The sequence below is a fragment of the Guillardia theta genome, assembly GCF_000315625.1.
Source record: "Guillardia theta CCMP2712 unplaced genomic scaffold GUITHscaffold_6, whole genome shotgun sequence".
In the NCBI taxonomy this organism is placed as follows: Eukaryota; class Cryptophyceae; order Pyrenomonadales; family Geminigeraceae; genus Guillardia; species Guillardia theta.
Genome location: NW_005434668.1, coordinates 1166750 through 1185741, shown reverse-complemented (window position 1 = coordinate 1185741; position 18992 = coordinate 1166750). Strand labels below are relative to the sequence as shown.

At 53.3% G+C, this 18992-nt stretch overlaps 5 protein-coding genes across 5 annotated transcripts in view; 3 read left to right on the top strand and 2 right to left on the bottom strand.

The window, feature by feature from the left end:
* Positions 1-188: 188 nt before the first annotated feature.
* On the bottom strand, positions 189-1089 carry GUITHDRAFT_133209 (hypothetical protein; the record flags this gene model as incomplete). Its single annotated transcript, XM_005840433.1, has 4 exons — positions 189-230; positions 359-414; positions 473-585; positions 662-1089. The coding sequence occupies 4 exons, from the start codon at positions 1087-1089 to the stop codon at positions 189-191; spliced, it is 639 nt and encodes a 212-aa protein (XP_005840490.1).
* Positions 1090-3451: 2362 nt separating this feature from the next.
* Positions 3452-4291, top strand: GUITHDRAFT_64398 (hypothetical protein; the record flags this gene model as incomplete). The annotated part of the gene is made up of 1 exon (XM_005840432.1): positions 3452-4291. A coding segment is annotated over one exon (840 nt), but the record flags the coding sequence as incomplete, so codon positions are not given.
* Positions 4292-9427: 5136 nt separating this feature from the next.
* Positions 9428-13225, top strand: GUITHDRAFT_161066 (hypothetical protein; the record flags this gene model as incomplete). Its single annotated transcript, XM_005840431.1, has 4 exons — positions 9428-9447; positions 9499-11723; positions 12118-12146; positions 12193-13225. 4 exons carry the CDS (start codon positions 9428-9430, stop codon positions 13186-13188), a joined length of 3270 nt encoding a protein of 1089 aa, XP_005840488.1. The 3' UTR covers positions 13189-13225.
* A 724-nt stretch (positions 13226-13949) lies between these two features.
* Positions 13950-15217, top strand: GUITHDRAFT_161065 (hypothetical protein; the record flags this gene model as incomplete). Its single annotated transcript, XM_005840430.1, has 8 exons — positions 13950-14103; positions 14156-14278; positions 14323-14418; positions 14463-14539; positions 14601-14655; positions 14706-14767; positions 14814-14871; positions 15107-15217. The coding sequence occupies exons 1-8, from the start codon at positions 14038-14040 to the stop codon at positions 15215-15217; spliced, it is 648 nt and encodes a 215-aa protein (XP_005840487.1). The 5' UTR covers positions 13950-14037.
* Positions 15218-17247: 2030 nt separating this feature from the next.
* Positions 17248-18992, bottom strand: part of GUITHDRAFT_133205 (hypothetical protein) — a gene marked incomplete at both ends in the record, with an annotated part of 3069 nt that continues 1324 nt past the window's right edge. The window contains 7 exons of the mRNA XM_005840429.1: positions 17248-17332; positions 17472-17513; positions 17556-17612; positions 17760-17815; positions 18075-18128; positions 18370-18438; positions 18709-18844. Coding sequence (XP_005840486.1) covers positions 17248-17332; positions 17472-17513; positions 17556-17612; positions 17760-17815; positions 18075-18128; positions 18370-18438; positions 18709-18844 — 499 coding nt within the window. The remainder of the gene's footprint in view (positions 17333-17471; positions 17514-17555; positions 17613-17759; positions 17816-18074; positions 18129-18369; positions 18439-18708; positions 18845-18992) is intronic.

Here is an 18992-nt window from a genome sequence, read left to right as displayed (position 1 = left end):
TATTGCCTGCCTGCCTGGCTGGCGGCTGGCTGACAAGCTTTCCTTGGCTTAATCAACCTTCCTCTCCATCCCATCCCTCCGTCCCCTCGTCTCACCATGCTCACTCTGCCACCTCTCTACTTTTCTCCTTCTCTTCTCTTCCTCCTCTTGCTCTTCTCTTCCCCGTCTCTTCTTCTCTAAGGCATCTTCTATCGCTTGAGTAGCCATCGCTTCGCCAGCCCTGCCTGTGCCTTCAAGCATAACAGAGGGATCATCCCACCACTACCCCCAAGTTCACATCACCCCCCTCTGATGAGTTTTGACCCTCCACCCCTGCCCCCAAGTTCACGTGGGGGCGGGGGGGCGGGAGGGAACGAACCTCTCTGCTGCACAGCTGAGGAGCGACGATGGCGCGGCTCGTCGGACCTTTCCTTACTAGCGCAGCGTCAGCCGCAAGTCGCAAGCGCATCCGCAGCATCGGCGAGTCACTCACAGGGATAGGCGACGCTCCACACGAACCCAATGGCCTGAAGCTTCCTCCACCGACGAGACTGCAGCATCCCGCGATGGTAGAGCTGCCGCTGCCGCGCGACCCACACGCCAAGCCTGCCAGGAGGAGTGGAAGGAGGGGGTGGAAGAGGAGGCACGTCAGTGAGAGAGCGGAACGAGGAGATAGTCTCACGATGGATTCTGAGGGAAACGAAACGTGGGACTGGTGTCGGAGTACGTGCGGATGTAGTCGACGTACTGGTCGAAGAACTTCACCCAACTCGCCTCCTTGGCATTGAAGATCAGGCCCAGATCCAAGAGCCTCTGCAGCTCAATCTCCGCATGATCAGTGTCTACAGCCTGACCATATGTGAACCTCCTTGCTTTCGACAACTTCTTGTTGCGAAATTTCTGCACTTTGATCCACTTCAAAAGGTGCTTCGTGTCGTTTGACTTGTGCACAACACAGTGCCCATGATTCTGCTTGTACCTTACAAGTTCGTTGAACATTGCCTCCCAGTGCTCTCCCGCCAGCTCTCTTGTCAGTGGGGCTAAGCTGCACTGTGCAGCATCATTGGCTGGCAGGGAGAGTCGATAGCCCAGAGTTTGAAGGAAATTCATGAAGACAAGTAAGGAGGCGAACAAGATTTCTAGAAATCCGAGGGGACGGATTGAAAGCCCGAGTCCGTTCTCATTCATCTAGCTCTTCACCTCGCATGCCTCCGAGCTCATCAAGTAGGAAACAAGTGCCTTTCACCCAACTATTATCCTCTCTTCCACGTTCACGCTGCTGATCCTCCGTTGACAGTCACTTTGATTGCCATTCTACCTCTGTCCTCCCTCCCTCTCTTTCCTCTCTCCTCCTCGTCCCTCTGCTGGTGATCCTCGCTATCTTCTCTGCTGTTCTATCCTCTGCTAACCTTCTGATCTATCGTCTCCTCCCCTTCTCCTCCCCTTCTCCTCCCCTTCTCCTCCCCTTCTCTTCCTCTCCTCCCCTTTGTGCTCCACTACTCGCCCCCAACAAATTTTTCGCATTTTTCACAAGTTGGGTACATCAGATCCCGTGGGGGTAGGGGTGGGTTGAATATCACCAGGGGTCATATCTTTTTTGTGGTAATGAAGGGGTTCTGGTGTCATTCAATGGGGTAGCAAAGATTTCTCAGGGTTGAGGGGTCTGACCTCTAGTGATGAAAGGGCCGCCATGGCTGGGTGAGAAGTAGCCAGGAGCGAAGGTGCAGCAGGAGGAGGAGGAGGGAGGAGATAGAGGAGGAGGGAGGAACAGCAGAGTGAAGGCAGAGGATGTGTGGGTCGTGCTTGTTACAGGAACAAAGAAAAGGAGCATGAATCAACTACTTTATTTGAAGTTCAACAAGGATGTTTGAGACTGGAAAGTCGTGATCGAAGCAAGTTGCAGCCAAGACAAACATGTCACGTCTAGGAAGAGAGTCTATGCTGCCTCCTAGTCGGGAAGGACCCTTGGAGTTCTTCGAGGAGAAGCAGCGAGTGAGATGGTTCGAAAGCAATGCTGTTACCTTCGAGACTCGATGGATAGTGCTCAAAGATTGCGTACTTGCTGTTTATGAGGATGAAGAAGTCGCTCTGCTCAACGATCAGTCCGAGAGTATGCTGTCGATCCAACTGAACGGGTGCATCTGTCAACGGCATTCATCGTTTGAGCGAACTCTGGTGCTTGAGAACAGCGCTATCAGCACACTATTGGGAACACATCGCAAGATCTTGCTGAGGGCTGAGACTGAGAATGAAATTGGAACCTGGTGGCAGCTCATCAATGAGTCTTCTCTGTGGGATGTGGCGTTACGAGCTGCTGCTTCTCTTCCGGCAGCAAAGAAGAAGAAGAAGAAAGTGAAACATCATGACAAGACAAGTCACAACCAGACGTGGGAGACAAACTCGGATACCAACACCATCTCAGAGACTCCCTGTACGCCTGAAAGTAGAAAGCTTGACGACTTTGATGATATCAACTCCAACCTCCCCCTCAAGTCAACACTGTCAGTCGAGAAGGCTAGTCCGTCTCAAACACTTGATGCCAAGCGTGCAGTTCGAAGTCAACGAAGCGAAGACGTGAGTGCATCGAATTGCAAGGCATCGTCTGCTGCTGCTTGTCAGACTGATGCTACTGCTTCGCGCATGCCGGTCGTTGCTTCATGCACGCCTGCTGCCTCGTCCTTCATCTCATCCGCTGAGGACGAGGAGACGAAGGGTTTCGCAACTCCCGGGCTGCTTTCAAGTCAGGGGAGAAAGAAGGAGTTTCCCGTGCCAAACCTGATGGCTTGGAAGTTGCCTCTTACAGTAGCGGCCGCGAACGACTCTCAAGAAGCAGCTGCCAGCATCAAACCACCCAAGGGGATCTGCCAGGAACCTCTTCACCAGAAGCCTGTAACTGCCGCTGCGTCACCACGCGAGTCTCCAGTGAAAGAAACGAAACGCCTCTTGTGTCCGATTGACTCCCTAGATGAGATTGAACCAGGAGTGACTCTTCATGTTGAAGCATCCGCCCAGTCGCAGAGGGGAGACGAGGACGAGCAGGAGGACGAGCAGGAGGACGAGCAGGAGACTGACTCCAGCGCATCCGCGTCTCAACAGTCAGAGCCATCAAGTGATGCGGATTCGCATTGGACGAGTGAACCTTCGACTGCAAGCTCCGATATCGACACGTCGGACGAGGAGAAAAACGAGAGATCTCGTGCAGAGTTTATGAGGTAATGACGTGTTCGTGCTCTCTCCCACTCATTACCCAAGGCCTTTTGATGAGCCTTCTGATCGGCTTTCTGACCTTGAGGTTTTTGATACCTTGTTGTACAGGCAAGCTTATCATGAGCGCGGGAGCGACAGTGAAGATGATCTAGCAGACTTGGACCAAAAGTTAGAGCCGAGGGACGACTTCGAGGCAAGGCTTAGGCGCGTTCGCCGAGTGAGGCGGTTCTACAGGAGGAGGAGGAACGTGTTTGTTAACCCGGTGTCGTGGGGCACAGGGTTCAACCTCTGCCTCGGGCACGGGTCTCATGCCAACGAGAAGTACCCGAAGCCCATCAAGAGCCTCAAGGAGAAGGGAGTTATCCAAGTCGCCGTCGGGCCCCAGCACTGCTCCGCCCTGTGCTCGTCCGGGCAGATCTACTCGTGGGGCATCGGACTGAACGGGCGGCTGGGCCATGGCAACATTCAAGACAGCTCGGCGCCTAAGATGCTGGCGAGCACGAAGAAGAACTGCACGGCTGTACAGATCGCTTGCGGTGCTGCCCATAGCGCGTACTTGACGCAGGATGGAAAACTTTACAGCTGGGGGAGGGGGTTGAACGGAGAGCTCGGGAATGGCGAGCGACATGATCAGTGGACGCCGAACCTCGTGCTGAGACTGAGAGACCTTGTCGTGTCCTACGTCGCCTGCGGGACTAACACGACATTCGCGTGCACAGGAGGAGGGCTGCTGTTCTCCTGGGGCAGCGGGAAACATGGCTGCCTTGGGCTCGGCGACCGTGAGGACAGACTAGAACCTTCGCTGGTGAGATTGAGAGAGGAGGATCGGATCATCCGAGTCGCGTGCGGGGAGCATCACTGCCTAGCGCTGACAGAGGATGGAAAACTTTGGGGCTGGGGGAGAGGAACGGGAGGATGCCACGGGCTCGGACACACGTCTGAGGTGCTGAGCCCCCACAAGCTGCCAATGCCGGAGGATCGAACGATCGTGAGCATGTCGTGCGGGAGGTGGCACAGCGCGTACCTGACGATCCGAGGAGACATCTTCTGCTTCGGGTCCGGGAGAGGCTTCAGGTACCTGTACGTTCCTCCTGACGTGAACTGATTTGTGTGGTCAGCCTGGGCAGCGGAAGGGAGGAGGACAGTCTGACTCCGACTCGTGTAAACTGTCTGAGGAAATTTGTCATCGTGCAGATCTCCTGCGGGGGGACAAGGACTGCCGCGCTCGCTAGAGGAGGCAACGTCTACATGTGGGGAGGAGGCTCGGTAATCTCCGATCCTGAGAGATTCCAGGAGAACTTCAGGGTTTGGGATAAAGTTGAAGTGCAAGAGGACGGGGGAGTGTTGGAGCCTCCGAAGCAGAAGTCTCTCACTGAGAGATTGAAGGGAAACCTGGTGCAGCAAGAAGGATTGGAAAGATTCGGAACAGGCTCTTGCGATCGCTACCCTCCAGCGCTTCTCCGAGCTGCCCTGGCTGCTCAGGTCCAGCCGGACAAGCTGTTCACGTTGAGGTACAAGCTGGTGATGAACATCCGGGAGCTCGTCTCGCTCTTCGACCTCCCGCTCTCTCTATTGGACTTCCTTCCTCCCCTCCACCCCAGCTGGAAGCCAGCAGAGGCGTCACCCAGTGGGGGCGAGTCGGTTGCAGGAGTGGGCGGAGGAGAGAACGGGTCTCAGCAGATCGTGGAGCTACAAGCTCTAATCACAGCCGTTGAGGAGATGAACGTGGCTGTCAGCAAATCCATGTCGGTTGAGGTATCGACGGCCGGAAAAGTTTGGCAGCTCTGCTTCGACAAGATCTGCCAAGGGTTCAAGCCAAACAAGAACGCAAAGGCAGCGAGGCAGGAGGAGGAGGAGGCCGCGTATCAGGTCGACTCGCAGGGTCAAGTGCTGTGGTTAAATCCAAACATCGACGTGTCATCCATCCTCGATGAGGTTCAGTCCTCGCTCTTCGGCAAGAACATGAAGGGGCATGCTGCTCCTCTCAACGCCCAGAAAGGTTTCTCTTCCTCTCTTGTGCCTGCGATCCCTGACTGTCAGCCACAGGAGGCCCCTGCGTGTCTCGCGGGCTCGTCGAGCAGCCGTACGGGCCGCATGACGATCTCTTGTCAGCAGATCCGCCTGAACGCGAGGGCGAGGGGAGCTCGACGGCATACGAGGAGATGTTTGAGGCGGTGGAGAGGCAGGAGGAGGAGCCGGAGGAAAGGCCGGCGGCAACGCTGACAATGGCTGAGAAGCAGAAGATGATCCTGAGGAGGCCAAAGCTGCTGCGTCTGCTCAAGGAGAAAGTGAGCTTCGTGTGCGTGGGGGATGGTGTGACCATCGCTGGGTCGAACGAGGCGGACGCGCTCCGAGGGGTCATGGCCAGGAGCGAGATGAAGCTGAGCACCGAGACGAGGCATGAGGCTCGGGTAGCCGACCGGAAGTTCCTGGCCCTCGCGTGTAAGGGGCGGAAGGAGGCACTGGAAGAGGAGCTGCGCGAAGTGAAGGTGAAGAAACCAACACAAGGGGCGAGAAAGAAGAACGCGAAAGTGCAGAAAGATGAAGGAGGTGGAGGAGAAGGTGGAGAGAATCCTCGGCGAGCAGAAACAGTTGGGCGCCCGCAAGGATCTGAGGAGGTTGAGACCGAGAAGACACCAAAGGATGAGCGAGAGGAGGCGAAAATAGAAGGCAAGGACAAGGACAAGGACAAGGATAAGGACAGGGTCACCGAGGGTAACGGCAGGCAGGGCTGGCTGCTCGTACACGAGGTACGAGTCGGTATACGACTGCCCAACGCGTGGCTGAACAACCTGCTTGAGGGGGAGAGGAAGTGGGAGACCCTGTGGGCTGTCCTGAGCAAAAACGAACTTCTGCTGTTCACGGGGCCCACTGAAGCCTTGCCCGTGTCCAAGGTTGTGCTCGATGGCTACTTCGTGCTCGACGCCTCCTCCGCCACGCACTGGAACGGTCCTCCGGGAACCGACGAGGTGGCCAAGGACGTGGAGGAGATCGGAATCCCAACTCTCGAGCTGAGACCCAGCGGCTTCTTCTACCGGGGACCAGACGCGTGCAGGCACCTCTACTGCAGGGCGAAAGATGAGGGCGAGCTGGGCAAGTGGCTGGAAAGTCTGCGGGAGGCAGCGGTGCTGAACATGGTGCACAACACTCTGGTGCCCTACGAGGCGAAGACATGGGACGTGAATGTGGACTGGAACGTTCCAGCCGTAGAGGAAGCGTGGAGGGAGTGGGAGGAGGTGGGAGCTGGTCAGGGGGAGCAGGAGGGAGTGCAGGAGACACAGCCGGGGAGCAAGTACCCTGCAATGATCGGGGCTCAGATCAAGCAGCTCTCTGACAACCTTGGCCGGGTGACCACACAACTGAATATCCTCAAGGTGAGCAGGAGGGGAGGCGTGTTGAGCACATGCGTATGGGATGAAGACAGAGGGAAGAGGAGGAAGAGGGGGGACAGGAGGGAGGGAGATGATGGAGGGATGAGGCTGGAGGACGGTGAGGAAGCGACCAGAGAGAGTCTGACAGGATCTTAGGAACACCATCGCAACACGTTGGAGGAGCATCGGCAAAAAGAAACTGAGTGGACGTGCGAGAAAGTCGAACTGAACAAGAAGCTGGCGGAGAAGGAGGAGGCTGCGAGGAAGCAGCACGTGGAGATAGCCAAGGTCCCTCACCGTCCTCTCCTCCTTTGCTGACGTTGCCTGCAGCTCAAACTAGAGATCCAGCGACTGGCACAAAGCATGTAACAGTCGTGACGTGATGACGACGGCGGAGTAGGAGGAGAAGTATGTAGATGATTTGAGAGAATGTTGTACTGTAGAAGCTCTTGTAGTTTATGATGATGCTGTTGATGACACACACACAAGTTATCAGCTCTCTAGCTTTGTCAGTCCCATCCTCCTGTCTCTCGGGAACCCGTACATCAAATCATGCGCATCCTGCAAGTCAGGCGAGGTATCGACGGGTCCGTCCATCTCCTGCTGCCACCCTAACGTGTTGTCTCTCCTCCAAAACACCCTGACGCTCCTCTCAGTCGCCAGCCCTCGCTCCTTCCTCTCACCTTGTGTTCATCGGACCCCCCGTGCTCTTGATCCCTCCTCCGAAGCCTCCTGTGCACTCGATCGAGATCGGATCCTCTTTACAAGGAGCCTTCAGGCACAGCAAGCGATGTCAGAAGGGACGAGGTAGACGAAGGCAGAGAGACAGGAGGAAAGACAGTTGCCAGACAAGAGGATTGGAATCAACCAACCAACCAACCAACCAACCAACCAACCAACCAACCAACCAAGCAAAAGAGCAAGCAAGCAAGCAAGCAAGCAAGTCAGGGCTCTGACCTTGTTCAGCTCTTCATCATTCACAAGGTCTTGATTCATCCGTGGCACATCTCCATACTCCCCCACCCTGGGCCATCTGCCTCCCCTCCCTTTCCTCGTCTCGGCGAAGCTCCCAGCATAAGGATGCTCCTGCTGCCTCCAACTTGCCGCACGGATCTTCGAGTACACCGGCCAGCCCACCCCTGATCCGACCTGCCACGTGGTCACCGAATCCCCTTCCTCCTCTGGCGCTCACAGCTTCTATGGCTCCCGATCGCGGAACGTACACCCTCTCCCCTGCGTGTAGCTGCAGACGGCGTTGCTTCTGCTCCGTCAGCGGAGCTTCGATCTACCAGGTCGAGGCTATGTCAGGAGGAACGAGGTGGCAGCAGGAGGAGGAGAAGGCCGACTGACCTTGGCGTCTGACGAGTTGCCGGCCAGAAGGAGGAGAGCTGAGATCAAGGAAAGGGAGATGATGGGGAGGGTGAATTTCATGCGCTCGCTCGCCTTTGTTGCTGCGAGTCTTCTTTGACAGACTTGGAAGGTTGAGGGGGCACATGCTGGACCATGAGGAGAGGACTTATGGGATGAGTGAGGAAGATGACAGGGATAATGAGATTCCATTGAGGTGCTTGTCTCTTCTTCATGCACTCTCCTGGTAGCCTCTCCCCGCTCCTCCCTCTCGGTATAGGAGCTGAACCCACCCCCGAGTTGTTCTCTACACGAAGGGGTCCAGGTAGCCCCTGGAAGAGTACCCGGTACTTTATCTTATATTTGGACGGGTGGGGGTAAGACTTGAACACGGATGATGTATCAGTCATAGACTTTCATGTATATCTTATACTTTTCCCTAGGCCGCAATCGCAAGCCTTTTGAGCGACCTGCTGACACAGTCAGCAAACTATTTGATATTTTCTGTTCAAAATTTCAAAATTAGTAACAATCTTTGGACGACTGCTTCAAATAAGAGCAATTGGAGTATTTTCAAAAAAGTATTTTTATCAAAAACATTCTATACTGTCTCGTACAAACGCTGGTGTTTGCGAGCTAGCAGTGCCCTCCACCAAATCGTGTCACGTGGGGGTGGGTAGATGATCACTGAGCGAGAGATACAAAAGGGGGTAGGGTACCTTATTATCGATGTTGAAGGCCAGGGTAGGGGTATCCCACATATGCGGTTTGTGGCCATTTTTAAAAGAGGTACAAGCCTATTTAAAAACATGTAATTCACATAAATGAGAGAATTATTGTACCATTAAAAGAGTTATTGCAAAAAGGTTGTAAATCTGTAGAAGCTTGATAGTAGCTCAACCAGAAAATTTGTACATGATAAAAACAATTTTGAATTTATATATGTCAAAAACAAATCTTTTATACGAACAGTCCCCTTTGTCTTGAGTCCCAAGCTGTGAGACCCCCCAGTTTCCATTTCACACCACCCCTAATCCATCAAAGACAATCTATTGCACCCCAGTATTCTCCCTGAAAGTACCCACTCTTTTCCCATCTGGCACCTGGGGGTGTAGGTGACACCCCCCTTTTCCAATAGGGGTGGAGTTACCACCCCCTTCAAGAGCCTTGTGGACCCCCCCATTTGCTCGTGCCGCGGCAGCAGGTCGCAATGGAAGGGGGAGCGGGGAGGGCGGTGGAGAAGGGAAGCTTGTGCAGAAGAGCTTGCGATGCGTTTGTCGTCTTCGGCTGTCACTCTGTGCTGGGTCATGCTAGGAGCAATAGCGCTATCTTGTTGTCGTGCTCTCGCGCAAGTCTGAATACATAGCGTTCATTTCTCCCTGTGCTAATGATTTCATTTGGACACATGTGTTAGATATGCAGAAACTGTCACATAGTTTTCTATTCTGTCTATCCTGTGGACCACAATTTCGAATGCTACCCTCAAGTCGTCTAACCCCTTGGAATGACAGGTGACAGCCAAAATGGAGAGTGCAGAAGGCTGGTACGTTCCTGTTCTGCTGTTGAAATGTTGGTGATTGCTCTTGTGTTGCAGCAACGGCAAGGATTTGCCAAACGGCCAGCTCAATGGAACCGCAGAGGAGTCAGAGCAGGATGCAAACTCCATGGCGAATGAATTGCTTTACAAAGTGAAAATCAAGACACTGGCAGGAAACCTTACTCAAGAACCGACACTCAATGCCGGTGATACGTTGTTGGATGTGAGGCATTTCTTGTCGGAGACTCTGGAAACCTGCTACTTCACACACTACCTGTTGAAACATGACGGTGCCGATGTTAATGACTTTGTTGAGATCAACACCTTGGCGACTCCAGAGCAGGAAGAGACTGCAAGGCAGTCTAAAGGCACCAAGGAGATTGAAATCTCATTGCAAATGGTGGAGGCCTGCTATGAGGAACGTTCGGTGCGTGCTCACGTCAAGAAGCTGCGTGAGATCCTTGCTCCGCCTAAAGTCACGCCCGGCAATGCAGTGTACCAGCTGTTACCAACTCTGAACAGTGAAGGTCAGCTAGTTCTGTCCGCCTTGGACCAAGAAGCTGGTGATCGGTTGGCTAATGGTGAGAACGAAGACCGAGGGCCTCTTGAGACTTCTTCGTTGAGAGAACTCCTCGCGTATGACTTTGGCATGGACTTGTCCCTGAAAGAGTCGCGCTGTCTGAAATCTATTTCTCTGTCTGCTTTGAACCCTGTTCCTGGGTACAGAAAGGTGCAGGGTGACATCGCCTATTACGACGTGGTTCTTGCTGACGACCGTCGGGTTTGTGTCACAGCATCTGTGAGGGGCTTCTTTGTGAATAGGACAATCTATGGGGAAGCACTTAATCCTCTGCACCATGAGACTTACTCTCAGACGTCTTACACGCTGGTTGGTCTCCTTTGCCTTATCTCGTCTGCTTTCAAGAGGAACTGGACTAAACTGATTTCGAGCCGCCAAGCACGAGACCCCTTCGAATCATGGTCCTCACAATCAACATTCATTAGTTGGGTTTCGACGAAATCAGAGTGTTCACCAGATCCCAGCAGACTTGAAGACTCCCTGGTCTCTGTCTACGGTTTGGAAGTTGGTGCGAGTGCTCGAGATTGGAATGAAGAGTATCAAGGTGGGAAGGAACTTCCAAAGTCGATGCGACGAGAATATTTCCTCCGCGATCGTACCTTGTTTAAGACGACCTCGGATTTCCTTGAAGCTGCTACTCGTGGTGCAATCGCTGTGGTAGAGAACTGTGTTCCTTCGATGAACCCCATGGATCCTATCTCTGAACAAATGTTCCAGTACAACAACATATTTTTTTCATACGCAACGATGTCCAAGGACAAGTCACAAGATGCCTACTTCAGTGAGCAAGCTACGTACATTTCAACAAACCAGGATTTGATTGGGATTGCTCAAATCAATGCGCTTGAGACAGATGGATTGTTTACCTTGGCAACCGCCCTAATCGATTACAGGGGCTCTCGAGTTGTTGCACAAGTGATTATCCCGGGTATTTTGCAAGGAGAGCAGATCAATTCAGTCCTGCACGGCTCTGTGGAAAATGGCAAGAAGTATCTCTGGACACCAGAATCACACGAGAGTCTTCTGCAGATTGCAAAAAAAATGCATATGAAAGAAAGCATGATTGTAGATGGATCTGGTACAGAACACAAAGTTTGCTTTCCGGCTGAATGCAAGATGATAAGTGGCGTCGATGGAAGGAAGTACTTGTTGGATCTGCTCCGAATAATGCCACCTGATATGAATGTGAACGACCATCGTGCTGATTCTGCTTTTCTCCGCCCTGAACTTATCAGGTCATATTCCATTTCTAAAGTAATCGCCAGTGTGAACCAGGCAGCTGAAAGTGAGAAGGAGCACAGTGAAGAAGAAGCCAAGAACCATCTCGCCAAGATAGCGTTCAATGTAAACTTTGTTAGGAATCCCGAGGATCTGTCAGAGGAATCCTGGCGTCCAGTCTGCGATGACAGAGCAGCAGATGAAGCTGAGCTTGTTGAGGCTGGCAAATACCTTGTCGACACAGTGCTTCCTTCCCTTATCAACCAATTTAAGTTTCTGGAGCTTTCACCAGTTGAGGGAAAGCAGCTGAAGGAAGCCTTGCATTCTCATGGAGTCAACATGCGCTATCTCGGATCTTTGCATGAGCTTGCAGCCGAGATTCCTTTTGTTCAAATTCTATGTGAAAGGGAGATCATCGCTCGTTGCTGCAAGTACATTTTGAGGTCTGGCCTCCTTCGTACTGGTCCGAGTCATTTGGCCTTCGGTGAGCATTTTGTGTGTTGGTAACTGATGTGGTTATTGATTTTTCTTGCTTCAGTATGTGCTCATTTCTTGAATTGCTTGCTCGGGAGAGCTGGAGGTGGGAAGTCTGCCGATGGGAACGACAAAAAAAACAAAAAGAAGAAGCAAGCAAGAAACATGGGCGCATCTGAATTGGACACCAAGGGCCCCCTGAGCGAGTATGGATCAACATCTTTGTGGGAATCCTTGCAGCAAGAATCGAAGTCGAAGTTCTGGTATTTCTTGATATTTTGGTTTCAACGAACACTAATTGTGTGTTTCTCCACCCTCCCCCCCCCCCCCCTTTAGCTTCACTTTGGAGGAAGATCGTATGAAGGTTTTGGATCGTGTAGGCCGTGTTCCTTTGTTGCGAGCAGTGTGCCAACGGTTTGGCATTCAATTACAGGTGCTACTGACTCGTGGTAGTGTCTATGATAACGCTTGTTTTCCAGGCAAGGGAGTATGATTTCAAGGCCCCGCAACCATTTGCTCAGGAGGACATTCTTCAATTGTTTCCTGTCACAAAGGGAGTTTCTCATGAGTGCAAGGAGGCGCAGGAATTGTTGTCAGCAGGGAAGAAGTTCCAGCGGATTGGAAACCTGCACCGCGCGCTGGAGGCACTGCACGAGGCGCTCTACGTGCTGCACCAGACGTGTGGGCCAATCCATACGTCCATCGCGTCGTGCTACTCGACATTGGCTCTCGTACACCAGCAGATCGGGGACTTCGCGAATGCACTGTCGTATCAGCAGAAAGCGATTGTGATCTGGGAGATCGTCTCGGGTTGGGACGATCCTGAGGTGGCCTTGGGTTACAGCAATCTTGCTTTGTACTCGTACAATGTCAAGCAGTACCGCAGGGCCTTGCAGTACATGGGGCGTGCAGAATATCTGCTGCAGCTGCAGTGCGGTCAGAATCATCCTGACGTGGCTGGAATCTACATCAACACCGCGATGATCCACCTAGACTTGAATCATGTCAAGACAGCATTGCGATACTTGCACAAAGCTCTCAAGATCAATGAGACCATGCTGGGTGAGCAACACCTTGCTACTGCCAACTCCTTCCATGCCACTGCTGTGGCACTGGTAAGGATGCAGGCGTTCCCGCTGGCTGTTAAGAACGAGAACAAGAATTACGAGATCCTGAAAGCCTACTACGGCGAATCAGACCCACGCGTGATGGAATCAGCAAGACTTGTTGTGGAATACACAGCGAAGGCAAAGTTGCAGGCTCAGAACAAGGCCGGGGCGGAGGATGCGAATGGGAATGCAGCTGAAAAGCTGCGAGCTGTAGTGTTCTCACAGGGAGGCGTGCAGGCCGATAAGGATGCAAGCAAGGACGGAGGAGACGCTCCTGCTGTTGGACAGAAATTTAAGAACACCACAAGACTCGGAAGAAACAAGAGAGAAAATGAGAACGGGGCGAGGACAGTAGAGGTTTCGTGAGATATTCTTTGAGCTTAGCAATGAACACACCACACTGAGTCAGTTACAACCTACCGTGGCTTGTCACGTGTGTTATATCAGTAGCCTAGTATGCTTCGAGGCATCCGACCGCCGACGGTAACAGTGTTACTCGGACTCAACTGAAGTTCACCTGCGCAGTGCCACGGTGGGGGCTTCACGGTGAAGCCCACCGCCAGGGCCCGGGCCCAGCCCACACGAGCCGCGGCGGTCCGCCGGGGACCCGGCGGATCCGATCAGCGGACTGGCACTGTGTGCTGCCCGCCAGCCACTCAGAGATTAAGAACTGTTAATTTGTATTAGTGGAAGATTAGATCATTACCATTGAGATTTAGAGGTCAGGATCAAAAAGGTCTAATCGGATTGTTGGAGGTGAAAAGTCTATGGCGAGTGAAGAGGACAGGGAGGAGAGGAGAGCAGAGGGGAGCAGAGCAGAGCAGAGGAACGGTGAAGCAGGTACGCAGAAGAGGGAGGAGGTGATGAACGTAGCCGAGCAAAGCCGAAGATAAAGGGTAGGCGAACAATGCGAAAAGTAAAGGCAATTGTTCAATGGACAGGACAGGACAGGACAGGACAGGACAGGACAGGACAGGACACGTTACTTAATCAGGAAAGATTAGGACTATCAACTTCATTCGGAGCTATGCATATTTCCCAAAATTGATTGTATCCGAGAGCAAGTTGCTCGATGCGTTTTTCCGTCTATCTATCTTTCAGGCTGAGACAGTTTTGCTCCTGCTGGCAGATCTTTGCTTGAGCATGACAACTTGAGGAGCAAAGAGGCAGATCGGAGCAAGAGCGTGCAAGCGCAAGAGCGAACAAAACCCGAAGATGGCAGAAATGTTTGCTGGCTTGATCTACCGTCCTCCTCGCAAGGAGTACAAAGTGGCAGACCTGGTTGTCTGACCTGCTCTGTTTCTCAAGTTCTGATGACCATGACGATGTACAGGGGCCCAATCGCTACATTGTCAAGGGGCAGATGTGTACGAGAGAGGACGTAGACATCGTTTCAAGGAGGAACCTTGTCTTGCGGGGGAGTTTGTATCTCCCTGTCGTGAAAGAAACCATGAAGGTGATATTGTTGGAATGCGGTCTTCATCGTTGACTCCCATTCAGGTTACAAGCCCAGTCCCTTGTGTTGTCTACCTTCACGGCAACAGCGGGAGTCGCATTGATGCTGATGATGTTGTGGATTCTTTCTTAGTGGAGCAGGTCTCTTCTGCGCATCTTTTCCATTCTCACCCTGCAGGTTCCAGATGTCAGTCTTCACGGTTGACTTTGGTGGCTGCGGCCTGTCGGATGGAGACATAGTGACGTTAGGGTGGAAAGAATGGTGAGAAGGAGAGGGAGAGGGAAAATGATCGGACGTTTGCAACCCTGACAACAATGTGCAGTGATGATTTGAAGAGCGTGTTGGATTATTTGTCTTCTAACCGCAACATCTCTTCGGTATCTTGTTTGAGGCGCCTCAAGCTCGCAACATCTTTACGGTCTATCAGATCGGGCTGTACGGAAGAAGCATGGGGGCAGCGACTGCGATGCTTGTCGCTGCGGATGAGAGGTTGATGCTGATGTGATGAGGTGACAAGTGAGTGAGTTTGCTGCAGTTACTATCACCTCATCAGCGGCATGGTGCTCGACAGCTGTTACACGTCTGTTAGACAGGTTGATGAGTGTGTGTGAGGGACAAACAGACAGAGAGGGAGAACAAGGCGTGGGAGGCAGAAGAAAGACCAAGATCTTAGGCAGTTAAGGCAAGGCAAGACGAGGAGGGCAGGAAGGAAGAAGTGAGGAATGATATAGAGGGCTCGAAGGAAGGAAGGAAGGAAGGCAGGGAGGCAGGGAGGATTCATGGATGGATTGATGGCCGCGGATTTCCATCTGAATTTTGATGCTGCAGGTCATCTCCGAGTTGGCGTACAAATATGTCGGGAAGATTCCTCTGGTGCCTCTAGAGTCGATGATCGACGATGCTGTCGAGAGTCTTCGAGTAGCTGTCCTCTCCAAGTGAGCCAAACCTTGAAATCTCTTGACACCTCAAATGCGTTGAAGTCTAAACTATCTCTTTGCTGTCCTCCTCCTCTCCTCTCCTCTCCTCTCCTCTCCTCTCCTCTCCTCTCCTCTCCTCTCCTCTCCTCTCCTCCTTCCTCTTCTCTTCTCTTCTCTTCTCTTCTCTTCTCTCCTCTCCTCTCCTCTCCTCTCCTCTCCTCTCCTCTCCTCTCCTCTTCTCTCCTCTCCTCTCCTCTCCTCTCCTCTCCTCTCCTCTCCTCTCCTCTCCTCTCCTCTTCCCTTCCCTTCTCTTCTCTTCGCTTCTCATCTGATGACTTGCTCTGCAGAGCTGACTTCGACATCAATTTCGTGGACGTTCTTGCAGTGGCTCCGAGATGTTCTTGTCCCTGCCTGATCGGTCACGCTTCTGACGACCAGGCGCGTCCCCCCCACTCTCCTCCCTTCCCCTTCCTCTCCTCTCCTCTCCTCTCCTCTCCTCTCCTCTCCTCTCCTCTCCTCTCCTCTCCTCTCCTCTCCTCTCCTCTCCTCTCCTCTCCTCTCCTCTCCTCTCCTCTGTCGATCTTTCACTCCTTTCTTCCCGTCACAACCTTCCCTTCCCCCTCATTTCCTGTCCTCTCCAATTCGATGTCTACCCTCCAGTCGCTCCCCTGCTATCACCTCCCTCCCCTCCCTCCTTTCCCACCTGCTGAAATCTTTTCCTTCAGCTTGTTCTTTCTTCGCACGCGCAGAAAATTTTTCAGCATTATGGAGGAAGGAAGGAGATCAATGTGTTTCAAGGCGATCATAATAGCATCCGTCCCAGCGAATTCCGAGACCAGGTTCTTCCTCCTTCTCCCTCCTCTTGCCGATTCTTCCTTCTCCTGCTGCTTTTTCCTCCTCCTCCTCCTCCTCCTCCTCCTCCTCCTCCTCCTCCTCCTCCTCCTCCTCCTCCTCCTCCTCCTCCTCCTCCTCCTCCTGTTGCCTCCATCTCTTCCTTCTCCTTCGCGTCCGTCGTCACTTGCTGCGTGTCAGGTCGTCCAGTTTTTGCAAGATTGTTTCAAGAACGACGTGAAGCAGCAAGGGGCCGAGAAATCGCCAAGGAAGGAGCAGCAGACATCTCTCCCTACTCCTACATCTCCTCCTGCTCCTGCTCCTGCTCCTGCTCCTGCTCCTGCTCCTGCTCCTACTCATCCACAGCCTCGAGTTCTCCTGCAGCAAACTCCACAGGCGGAACACAACGGTAGCAGTCAGCGTCTTATACCTCCTCGTCCACTTGCTCCTCCTCCTTCTCCCTCTCCTCTTGCTCCACCTGCTCTACTCCTCCTCCTCCAGAACAACATTGAACATTTACTACAACCAGCCATGATCTCCCTTTCGCTTCCTCCTCTCGTGTCCCTTCCTCGTTCTCACTGGATCTCATTGACAGATCATGTACGGGAAGAAGGGAGCTCAACACCTGGCGAGAGGAGGACGGAGCAGGAGGAGACGGTGCAGCTCAAGGAGGAGGACTTTGCTTGCTCCCCGCAGATCTCGTCGGAGAAAGGAGAGCGATACACCTCAGCCTCCATGTCGAAGATGAATTCGGAAACTTGTTCAGAAGTAGGAGGAGGAGAAGAATCGTCGACTTCACTGGCGGAGGTAGCTTCCTTCCTACTGCTTCCTACCTTACTCTCCATGGCAACCAGGGAGGAGCAGGGAAGGAGGGAGGAGATGAAAAGCCGGAAGCAGCAGCTAAGGAGGAAGAGACATGGCAGTCCTACATCAGCACTGGAGCAGGTGTTTCATCCCTCCTCCTCGTCCTCCTCATCCTCCTCCTCCTTATCCTCCTCCTCCTCATCCTCATCCTCCTCATCCTCCTCCTCATCCTTCTCCTCCTCCTCCTCATCTTCCTTCTCATCCTCAACTTCCAGGTGTCGCCGTATGCGCCGCTGTGCTCAGTTTTCTCTCTCCTTACTTCAATGTGGATAATGCCTACAGCTACACGCAGGACTAGAGAGGAGGAGGAGGAGGAGGAGGAAACAAGTAGCTACAAGCTGTGCTCTTCCTCTCGTCCTACTCGTACTTGACTTCAGCATGCGCAAGGGGTCCTTCTACCTTGGTCGACTGCTGCACCAGGTAGCTCCACGTCTTCTCCATCCTTGTGCCGTGTCAGCACCAGCTGTAACTTCAACCGGACCCCCCACCCCTCCATTCCTCCCCTCCTGAACCCCATCTCCATCCTCCTCTCTTCCACACACAGTCTTCCCATCCTCCTCTCCTCCTTCCTCTTCGCTCACCTCGCACGCTTCTCCTTGCTCACGTTCTCTCGGAACCCGCGTCTGCCATGACGTCACTTCCCTCACGCGTCTCCTCTCCCTCACCTCCTGTACTGCATGGCGGCCGCAATCTTCTGCTGCTCCTCTTGCGACAGCGTCCACCTGCTCCATCTGTGGTGAGGAAAGGAAGAGAGCAAGGAGGTGATGGCGGGAAGGTGGAAGAGGAGGAGGGAGGGAAATGGGAAGGGAAGATGGAGAGGATGATGAAGCGGGAGGAGGGAAGGGAAGGGAAGGGGCCATGGTTCAAACCTCTCGCCATCGTTCTCCTGCGATCTTTGACGACAAATTTCACTCAAGCAGATTGCCTACCATTGCAGTCATTTCATTCTTCTTCCTCCTCCTGTTGAAAAAGGCACTCCTCGTCCATCCCTTTTCTCCTCTCCTCTCCTCTCCTCTCCTCTCCTCTCCTCTCCTCTCCTCTCCTCTCCTCTCCTCTCCTCTCCTCTCCTCTCCTCTCCTCTCCTCTCCTCTCCTCTCCTCTCCTCTCCTCTCCTCTCCTCTCCTCTCCCTCTTTATCACCACCCCACCACCCATCCACACTTTTCTCTCCTCACTCAATCTCACCGCAGCAACCGAGAGGTTCAGCGACTGAATCATTCCTCGCATGGGAATGTACAACTGTCTTCCCGTCAGTCCGAGAGCAGGAGAGAACGAGGAGACACGGGTGAAGGGTTTAGCAGAGGAAAGTAACGGCAGAAGAGGAGGAGGAGGGAGCTAAGATGGGATGAGAAGGAGGAGGGAGAAGGAAAGGCAGGAAGCAGGAAGCAAGATGGAGGGAGCAGGAGAGAGTTGGAGAGAAGGAGGGGATCAGGAGGGAGCGGGAGAGAGCAGGAGGTAGGAGAGCAGAGATTCGCGTCACCTCTACATCCGCTGCACTGATCGCAACATCCGACAACCCAGCGAATTCGTTGCCGACCCAGAGCGCAAGCTGAAAAGTTTGTAAGTGAGAAGAGGAGGGCATGACAATAAAATGGCAGAGGAAAGGAGGAGCAGGAGCAACAGTGGAATGAAGGATGCGGTTGAAGAGGAGGAAGGGGATGGAAAAGGAGGACGATGACGCGAAGGAAGAGGACGACGCGAAGGACGAGGACGAGGACGAGGAAGAGGAAGAGGAAGAGGAAGAGGAAGAGGAAGAGGAAGAGGAAGAGGAAGAGGAAGAGGAAGAGGACGAGGACGAGGACGAGGAAGAGCATCGGACCTTATCTTGGAGGAGGGAGCAGCGGTAGAGAGACTTGCTTGACTGTGTGAAGCAAGTACAGACGTTGGAGTATCCCATCTCCTTCAGCTCCTCTAGCGCCTCCTTGGTTGACATGAATGTCCGGGCAGAGACCCACCTTCAGATGCATCAGCAGAAGCCGCTTTCATGTCCCCTCCCTCCCCTCCCCTCCTCCCCTCCTCTCCTCTCCTCTCCTCTCCTCTCCTCTCCTCTCCTCTTCCTTCCTCACCCTTCCTTCCTCACCCTCTATTCCCCTGCAAGCCTCC